The sequence below is a fragment of the Rhincodon typus genome, chromosome 41, assembly GCF_021869965.1.
Source record: "Rhincodon typus isolate 14 chromosome 41, sRhiTyp1.1, whole genome shotgun sequence".
Taxonomy (NCBI): Eukaryota; Metazoa; Chordata; class Chondrichthyes; order Orectolobiformes; family Rhincodontidae; genus Rhincodon; species Rhincodon typus.
The window spans coordinates 6,921,843-6,932,229 of NC_063372.1; the positions used below are offsets into that span (position 1 = coordinate 6,921,843).

At 41.3% G+C, this 10,387-nt stretch overlaps 1 protein-coding gene across 1 annotated transcript in view; it reads right to left on the reverse strand.

Annotated features, from left to right (window-relative positions):
- Window positions 1-6: 6 nt before the first annotated feature.
- LOC109926052 (histone-lysine N-methyltransferase 2D-like) overlaps window positions 7-10,387 on the reverse strand; it is a gene marked incomplete at its 3' end in the record, with an annotated part of 22,324 nt that continues 11,943 nt past the window's right edge. The window contains exons 4-8 of the mRNA XM_048618857.1: window positions 7,198-7,321; window positions 6,867-6,954; window positions 4,888-4,951; window positions 2,559-2,791; window positions 7-1,947 (exon numbers count right to left, since the gene is read on the reverse strand). Of these exons, the coding sequence (XP_048474814.1) occupies window positions 7-1,947; window positions 2,559-2,791; window positions 4,888-4,951; window positions 6,867-6,954; window positions 7,198-7,321 (2,450 nt within the window). The remainder of the gene's footprint in view (window positions 1,948-2,558; window positions 2,792-4,887; window positions 4,952-6,866; window positions 6,955-7,197; window positions 7,322-10,387) is intronic.

Consider the following 10,387-nt stretch of genomic DNA (forward strand, 5'->3'; position numbering starts at 1 on the left):
CTGTCCCACTCCCGTCGGGCCCTGAGGCTGGGCCTGTTGCTGTCCCAATCCGATTGCACCCTGATGCTGGGCCTGTTGCTGTCCCATCACCAATATGGCCTGATGGTGGGGCTGCTGCTTTCCCATTCCTCCTGGGCCCTGAGGCTGTGTCTGCTGATGTCCCAGCCCCACTGTACTCTGGGGTGACTGCTGTCCTATCCCCACTGCCGCCTGGGATGACTGCTGTTGTGGCATTCCCTGCCCTAGTGGACCCTGAGGAGGCTGCTGACCCATTGGGCTCTGTGTCAGGTGCTGTCCAATTCCTTGGTCCACCATGTTTTGGGGCTGGGATAATGGCTGTGACTGCTGCCCCATCCTAACCTGGGCTTGAAGAGGTTGTTGCTGCTGCTGCTCCATCCCTTGCCCCATTGTTACCTGGGGCTGGACAGAAGGCTGTGGTTGCTGTCCGATTCCCATTATAGCATGGGGCTGATTTTCCTGTCCCTGTCCAATTGTGCTCTGGGGCTGATGCTGCTGTCCCTGACCCATTGTTCCTTGAGGCTGGGATTGCTGCCCTTGCTCCACTGAGACTTGGGGTGCATGCTGCTGCCTTATGCCCTGCCCTATCATGCCTTGAGGCTGCTGCTGCTGCTGTGCCTGCCCAATTATGCCTGGCAGTTGGTGCCTGATGACTTGCAGTGGAGTCTGCTGTCCCATTATGCCTGGTGTTGCGAGATGCTGGCCCAAAACATCCTGAGATTGCTGCCTCATTATACCCTGCATTCGAGTTTGATGCCCCATTGTGCTTTGCTGTTGGAACGGTGTGGAAAGTCTCAGGATATTGTTTGGTCTGATAACACTTTGTGGATGGAGTTGTCCTGATACAGCCTGAAGGTGATGCTGTTGTAGTGGTGGCATTGTTGCCAATTGCTGATTCTGGGATACAACCCCTTGCTGATGTCCTATGAGCCCTTGCTGTTGCAAAGGAGCACTGGATGCCTGCTGCTGTAAAACCAGATTCTGTTGCTGCTGCTGCTGCTGAGAAGTGAGCACTTGCTGTTGAACTGCAAGAGCTTGCTGATGTGTCAACTGCTGAGCCATAGAACCTTGCTGGGTCCGAGAAGGTTTTGGATGACTTGCAAGACCCTGTTGGTGTGGTTGCTGATGCCCAAGGAGGCCTTGCTGTTGACTCAGCAACCTCAAATGCTGCTGAGGTGCCAGACTCTGTTGGTGCTGTGTTGCTGGCTGTTGCTGTGTCTGACTCATGTTGTTGTGCTGTTGGGGTAGCTGCTGCTGAGCAGGTTGGTGTTGTGACTGGACAACAATCCCCTGCTGTTGTCCAATGAAGGCCTGCTGCTGCTGGCCCATGATACCCTGCTGTATTGGTTTGTTACCCACAATACTTTGTTGCGTCGTTGGCTGAAGCTGCCCAATGATACCTTGCTGCTGTAACTTCCCCATGATGCTTTGCTGCTGAGACGGTCCTACAAGTCCTTGCTGTTGAATAAGTTGCATTCTTTGCTGCAGTTGAAGCTGTCTCTCCTGCAGGAGTCTGCTTTCATTTGTAAGTGTTTGAGCAGCAGAATTTCCAGAAAAAAAGCTGGTTGAGGGAGCAGAAGATACAGTTCCTGAGGCAGGGGGATATTCTGGTTGCTGAGTCACAGCTGAAGTTAAGAATGTTGGGCCCTGCTGCAGTGGTACTGTAGCCCCGATTTGTGGCACTCTCATATTTCCTGTGTGCCCTATTAGCGTACTTGGTTGTTGAGCTATTGCTTGAGATCCAACGATTGCGCCCCCTTGCTGGGCTAATGCTGCTGATAACATGGGTGTTGAAAGTTTGGGCATTACTCTCGGATTCTGGGATGAGGTTGTTGGCATCAGCCCAGAGGGAGATAAAGAGCACTTTTGTTGCTGTTTATTTCGATATTCTGTCATTAGATTTGTATGCTCCTTTTGTTGCTTACGGACCTGAAACATAAAATAAAACTTAGAACTAAACATGAAGAAGCTTAATTAGTCAGTACAATTTCATAACAAAGCATGTAAGCAGAGCACAACATTAACATGACTCATTCTAAACCAAGTTTAGCCAATTTAGTCAATGTTAGGGAGGCAGTTTTATAAAGAGGGACTTCCTTTTTGAGTAGACAAAACCATTTTAGCAGTCCAATAAGTCGGAAAAATCATGTTTTAAATATACATAGTGCTGCAATCAGGAAATATGCAGAATTCATCATTTAAGTTTAAAACAAAAGTAAAAAAGGAAACTTAGGCAACATTGCTTCAGAAAGCTGGAGCTTGTTTCAGTTCTTGGAAGGAAAACTTTAAGGTGTTTCATAAACAAAGAGACAAGCTCCAGGCTTCCAAATATACGTACAAACAAACGTATAGAGCTGTACTATTAGACACAACAGGGATAATGGGATGGCTAAGTCCAGAATCCTATCTGTAACATATTACCATGTTTGTGGCACTGCTGCCCATGATTTTAAACAAAAATCAAGTTGATAAGTGATTTCATTAGTCAACACTCAACAAGCTTGGGTTTCAAAATTCAAGATTTATACTCTAATCCCTACCTGATCAAGTTGTTTCTGGATTTTACTTTGTTGCTCTGTAACCCGTTTAAGTTTTTCTGCATCTGCCTCGGGGAACTCGCGTCCTGCCTTCTTAGCGGTTCGTTGCTTGGCACATAATGCTTTCCTGGACTTCCTGTGGACGCCAATTTGTTCCTCTAAAAATTTCAGCTGCATTTGAAGCAGCTGCTGTGTATGGAGCAGCCATTCTTCATATTGACGGTGCTCTGCCTCATCTACAATACAAGAACCAAACACGAACTGGCAAATAATTCAACTGACTTATCCAAATATTAAAGTTATCTAGAGTGCAATTTTCGAAGTGTCTTGAAATTAATTATACAGAGATTTAGTTCCTTCACACTTTAGCAAAAACTGAAAATTTTAGCTCTGTTTTAAAAGCAGAAAACAAAAAGTCACAGTGGAGGCTGAAACATCAACATGAATAATCATCTCCACAGCTGCTTAATTTAAGAGTGTCAAAATGCTGTTTAAAAAAGGTAACTTGGTTTTAAATGTGCTAGGCATCAACATATAAATGAGATTAACATGAAGAATGGAACAGATGTATCTGCAATTTTTTTCCTCTTCACAATGCAGGCTTTTATTACTTCAGCACTTTTTAGAAAATAAAGGCTTCTTTTGTCATTTTGTGGATAAAACCTGGGGCTGGTATGCAAAACACTTGGTCTCAGTAAAACTTACACCTCTTGAGTATTTAACTGCATAAATTGATCATTTTTCCAGTGAAATTTCCCTTGTTCAAAAAACAAATTGTTGGATGTGGACATTGCTGGTTGGGCCAGCATGTATTGCCCATTCCCAATTGCTCTTGAAGTGAGCAGCTTACTAGAGCCATTTCAGAAGGCGACTAGGAGTCATCCACCCTGCTGTGGGTCTGGAATCATACATAGGCCAGACCAAATATGGGTGACAGATTTCCTTCCTTAAAGAACATTAGTGAACCAGAAGGCTATTTACAACAATCAGCAATGGTTACATGCTGTCATTAGATTTGGTTTTAAATCCAGACTTTCACCTGGAAGACTGAAGATTTAGTAAAGTGTACTACTGCAAAGTTACTCCAGATTAAAAACCAAAATGTGATTATTTACACTGATTTAACTTTCACTGTCTAATTGTTATTATCACAAAAGAAAATTGAACCATATCGCATATAGACAGCCCCAAAAGAAAATCAAACTAAGATTATATTTATCCCAGAACAGAATAACTCACTGAACAAAAGAAAGCTATGGTGATAAGTCATGGCCAATTTGGCAAGCAGAAATTTCAGCTTTGCCAGTAAATTTGCTGCATTTGCCCTTTAAGCATACCATTAAATCTAACAAACTCCCATTCTGAAATAATTAGCAAGGTTTGGGAGAGGACCAGGGAACCATGCCATGAAATTAACAGCAAACACTTGCCAATGATTTATCAATTAGCTCAACTGGTAGTCTGCAGAACTTCTCATTTTAGGATTACTACTGAACACAACTATGAATGAAAGCTCGAAATAGATTTAATTCTGCTGACTTTTATGTAAAAGACAGTTTACAGATTATATAGATTCTGGGAGAAAACCTACAGCAACCAAGAGTTTTTATCTCTACTATGATACATGTAGTCATAATAATACAGTTTAAAAAGGTAACAACAATTAAGATCCTTGTTTCCAGCCTAAACTCATACAATGCTGCAAAGATGGCTCAAACTGACACTTGGAGTACAGCCTCACCAGAAAGAGCAAAACAGGGTGATTTATCCAACAATGTCGATGACAAGTGTTATTTTTGATTTGGCTGTCAGTTAAAAGCTACAACTGTTGGGGAGAGACATGTGTTCAAATGGCATTCAGTAAAGTTGAGTTGAGAGAAGGTGTTTGGAACCCTTTGGAATTGAGTCAAAATGGTTCGGCTTCCACAACTGCAACAATTACAACAATCACTGTGGAGGTAAAATGTCCATTTAACAGAACAGTATGTTAGTACAGAGAATGCCAGAAAAACTCAGGAAGTAGCAAGTTTTTGAAACTTGCCAAAGTTAAGGGACAAGTTTTTGACAAGTGAAACTTTAACTAGAGGAAAAAAATTAAAAGAATGTGTAATTGTTAGAACAGGCTAAAGGCAATAAACAAAGTAGGAAAAATTGCAAGTGAGTCAAGAAGATTAAACATGGGGCTCTTACTCTTCTAGCAAAGCTATCATTTTCCTAACGAAAATGCTTATTCATACAGTATTGTATTGACATTAAATCCAGACTTAAAGTCTGAACAGCAAAACCTGCAACCATCACAGTCAGTTCCCAAATAAAGAAGCTGAAGACTTACTGATAAACCCTTGGACAAAGGTTGGTGGATTTGGCCGAGCTTGCATCTGGTCACTATTAGCCTCCTGCTGGCAAATATAAAACATTACAATCATTAAAGGATTCAGACAGCTGTGAAAAGTTCACACACAAGAATATATAGAAATAAAATCCATAATATCTTGCTGCAGTACGTCAAGGATTTGCTCTTGCAGTTCTTTAATTTTCTCTGCTTAGCACTACCTTCATCTTCCTTCCTTTTCTCTGTGGCTGTAATTTTAAAAAAGCTTTTTGACTGTTCCATCTATAGATTTTTCATCAATGTCCTGAATTTGTTTTGAATTGGTGTATTCAATATCCATTAAAACGACTTTTGTTTTTCTTTTAAAACAGAAAAAGGTCCAGGAATGTAGGAACATAAGAAGCAACATTTGAAGTTTGGACTGGGGATGAAGACAGGTTGTGGGAGAGGTGCTGCATGAGGGGTTGTTGAGAGAGAAAGCAGAGGAGAGGGGCAGGCAAGGAGTTGGACAGACATGCATTGTGGCATGAAGGAACATAGATGTTGAGGTTGGATTGTGAAAGAGTGCAGGTGGATTAAAGCCTAATGACAAGCTTAACAATGGCTGAGCCCCAAGAATAATGAGGATTTAAGGGTTAAGAGAATGAAGTCTTGGAATCAATGAGAATCACATTGAAGTCTGGGAGGAGTTTGGGGTCGGCACACAGAACAGAGTCTTTGCACGTGAGACAACTCAAGGAATGGCGAAGGTAACTGCACTCAAAAGGGGAGAGTCTGAAGAATGGGAAGGTTCAGGCAGGGTGATGGCAGAGACACAACAAGCTGAACTGCCTCTTTCTGTGAAACCACTATAAAGCTGCTGACCTGAGTGAGGAAAATAGTAGACAATGGAAACTATAGGTAATCTAGGATAGTGAACCAGCACAAAGCAAAAAATGAGTTGGGAAATAGAACCAGTCCAACGGGCTGGTGTGTGGATGTATGGAGGTAAGTACACCGGGAGAGAACTGGCTGTGGCAGCTCTTACTGATGAAATGAAAAGTTGGAGTACTGATGGAGAAAGATGGATGTTGGAAATAGTCCAACCATCTGTTAAACTTCACACAGTTACCCAGGTCTTGGTGTGGCAAGATATTTTAAACTCAACAAGGGCATTAACCAGAAATTACACAATGCCAAGTAGATCACAAAGAAAGAAGTTGAAGAGGTCGTACGTATGTTTTTAAAACGACGACAGAATTTCTGGAGGGGAAGAGAGCACCATAAAAACTCTTGCATATCCTACAAGAGGCGGCTGCTGCTGCTGGAAACACTCCACTAGTTGAATGAAACCCCAGAAGCTCTGGAGCAAAATATATTTCAGTCTGATGTATCACTCCAGTCCTTCTTTCCCCAAACCACAGCTTGCCTCTCTCCCACTCTTTTACCACCGTGTGCTGTCTTTCTCCCTCTAAACTGGTCTCTTTCCTCACCTGCTACTGCTGCTCTTGCCTGTGCCATTGCCTACCTCTCCCAAACCCTGCGCTTTATTTTCTCCTCTTTATCAACGTTCATCCTGAATTATCACTGTCCAAGTCCTTCCTCAACAATGTTTTTAATCCATGAGCTGTTAGCTTTGGCTCTTCAAACTGCATGCGGCATACAGTTAGAAAATATAACAAAAAAGAAGAAAAACAGCAGCTTATACAACTGTTGCTGGAAGAATTCAGGCAATTTGGAGACGGCATTGTGAACTGATGACAAGTGGGTTAGGGTCGGGTGAACTGCCATAATCTGGGTCGGGTGAACTGCCATAATCTGGGTAGGGTGGAACTGCCAGTGAAAGGAATGGTTCAGGTCATAAGAATAAAACTCTCAAACCCTTCTACACAGTTCAAGGCTCAGAGTCAGTGCTGCTCCAGAAATAACAATCCAGAATACTTACTCTTTGTAAAAACTTGAGACATCACCCTACTTCAGTTTTAAAGAGCTTGAAGTACCTGACTGTTTCCAGGTGTCAATTTTGTCTGCGTCTCATTTGTTCCTGGAGCCCCAGCCAACCTCTGTGCCAACAATGAAACCTGCTGCCTAAAAATTCATTAAAAAAATTAATCATGAACATTTATCAAGTGACTTTTCATTTGCTACAGTCAAACTTCAAAATTAAAAAAACTCCAAAATTCTTTCACGTTTAAACCCAATTTTCGTCAACTCAATTCCCACCCTGGGTCATGTAATTTTTATTTGTCTTTACTACTTTTACCTGAAGTTTTTTTTTAAATACAAATCATTCTCCACAAAATCAATAAAAACAATGACAGTAAAATCTACCTATTCATCCCTGGTGCTACAGTGATGTTTCCTTGTGCCATGACTTTTTTAATTCCCTTCAAAGCCACCATTTTTGCCTTGGCAATAGGATCCATGATATCATCAGCTGCAAATTTATCCAAATCTACAAAGAGAAAGAATCTGGTAAAACTATTCAAAATGCAGCACTTTAGAACTCTGATTACAAAACGGAGCCCTTTAAATGAGAAGCAATCTTTAAATACAGGTATTAAATTGTGGATGTTATGTTGTGAAACGAGGTGTTTTGCACAATTTGCAAAATCTCAAAAGGGATATCTACAACAACAGGAGAGGTCTGGGGGTGGAGGGGAGAATCAAATACCATGAAAGTAATAATTTTGTTGAACTCTGGCCTGGGGTTTCAACCTATGCATGTGAAAAGCAGATTTGAGATTTGGTATATTTAGGTTTTTATGGTTGAAAAGCCTTTCAGATGATAGATCCTTCACATACAATAGGAGCATAGCCTATCTTGATAGGTTCTGGGGAAACCACATTCTGAACAATCACATGAAAATGCTTTCATAATATTGCAGATAGGTAATGCTGCAGTCTACCTCTTAATTCCATAAAACACTACGACTTGCACAAACTTCAATTAATTTAAACCTGAAGCCAAAATAAAAACCTAACTCCAGGCTACTTCCCTCCCACCACCAAATACAATCTTGCCTGGAGGGTTGGAACTCAAGTCACTTGAGAATATGTAAAAAATAAAGGTGGCCCTACCAGGTAAACGACATATCTTCTTCAGTGCACTCGTCCACACTCTCCAGAAGCATACCAAAGTACAAGTGATTGAGGATATGAGTAGCCCCCGCAGAAGAGCCAGAATACCAGCTTCAGTATGGCATCAGTCTGTCAAAAGGTACTGCCACTCCAGGGAGTTAAACATTGAATATCACAGTCAGAAAATTTGATGAAGAGTCACCAGACCTGAAACATTATCTCAGCTTTCTTCCCACAGATACTGCCAGACCTGCTGAGTTTCTCCAGCAATTTGTTTTTGCTACAAATAATAGCCTTGCATGTGCATAATTCGAAAATTGAGAAATATCCAGAAAACAAGTACAAAACAGAGAAACAGTTCCTATTATCTACAAAACAGAGAAAATGGCATTTAACTTGCCACGTGCTGTTCTTTCTGGCAAGATTAAAATAACTTGTATTTACATTGTGCTTTGTCACGTAACTCAAACCACCCAAATATTTTCAAGTAAAATGAACTAAGAACCTACATGTTAGATGACAGGAACTATTTTGCACCTAACAAGACCTCACAATCAGCACAGATAAATTGTGTTATTCTGCTTTGAGTGGTGTTGATTAAGGGAGGAATGTTGCTATGGCAGAGGATTCCTTACTTTTCATAGGATCTTTTAATGTCCATCTCAACCACCCGACAGTCCCTTAATAGACTGTAGGTTGACTAGAATGCACACAATCATCCATTTGCTTTTAATTCTTGATCCATAGGTGCCTGTCAAAAAGGTTTAAATTGCTGGAGATACACTTGAGGTTTGTAAGCAGGTGTATGATTCGAGACAATATTTTGCTCTGACTCGTAACAACAAATGAAACAATTAGACAAGAGTGGGAAGTGCTTGCAGATGAAATGCCACACAGCCTTAAGGCATTCCCTGCCTTAATGTAAAATCATATTACAGTTGATCCAAAATAAACCTTGCAGTTCACCAAATAAACTGTAAAGATCACTAATGCTGCTATCCATGCAAGAAACTTAAAATCAAGCATCCAACGTAGTGCAGATCGTGGATTTGGCTCCGATTCCAGATTCCAGGTCCCAGTAAGACGCCAGTAAACTTGTACTGCACTTTTTCACATTGCTTCTGTATGCTCTTTTGATAAGGGAAGCCTAAAACTGCACACATTATATCTGCATTCTAAACTGCACACAATGCTCAATTTGTGGTACAAGATCATATGCAATAGGGTTAAGCCATTTTAGCATCTGAAGCCTGGTCTGCCTTTCAAAAAGAACATGGCTGATCTAATTGTGGTCTTAATGCCACTTTCCTGCCAACCCATCAATAATCCTCAACTTTCTTATCGATCATAAATCCATTCAACTCAGCTGTGAACATATTCAATGATTCAGCCTCCTCTACCCTCTGTGGAATTGAATTCCAAAGACTGACAGCCCTGAGACAAGAAATGCCTCATTTCCATCTTAAATGGAAAACCCCTCATTTTTAAACTATACTCCCAAGTTCTCGATAGCCTGAAGGGGAACTTTTTGTCAGCCTCTATCTTATCAAGTCCCCTCAAATCTAACATGCTCCAATAATACCCACTCTCATTCTTCTAAACGCCAATGAGTATAGGTCTAAACTATTCAATCTTTCCTCATAAGACAATCCTTTCAACCCAGGAATCAAGCTGAACAAGCTTTCTCTGATTGGTTTTCGATGTAAATATGCCCTTAAAGGAAGAAGGCCAGAACTGCACACGGTATTCCAGATGCAATCCCAACAATACGCTGTACACTTGTATTTAGCCTCACCTTTTCTTATACTCCATCCTCCTAGAATTAAAGGCCAATATTTTGGGGTCTTCTTGTTACATAGTGGTAGAGTCTCTACCCCTGTGCCAGGAGGGCCAGGCTCAAGTCCCACTTACTCCAGAGGTGCGTAAAACATCTCTGAACAGGTTGCTTAGAAAAACTGCCAATATTCCATCTGATTTACTGATCACTTGCTATAACTTTGAGAGGTTCATATACATGCTTTGTATGTTTTTTTTTTACTGCTTTTAATTTAGTTGCCAGCTGTTCATATGGCCTCAACAAAACATCGTTCTTAGTCCCACATATGTTGATGGTACCATTTCAACTGGATCATTCCACTCCAACTCCAAATTCTTCTGTAGCATGGAGGGGTCTGTAATTCCATCTTCAGGCAGGCAACAGAGCCTTTAAGATGAAGGTTCTGAGATGCAGAGAATGGTAAGCAACTCACCAACTATATTGTTCCACACTACAAATAATTTTTTTTTGGTCTCTCCACTTTAATAGCCCCTTGCACCATGGTGCCTTGGTCAGTTTGCTCATCACCCTACTCTGGCCTACAAAAACTTTAAGAAATTCAAACTCAGACAATTGCTACCTTCTGAATCCCCATACTTTCCTCACTTAGGACAAATTATCCAG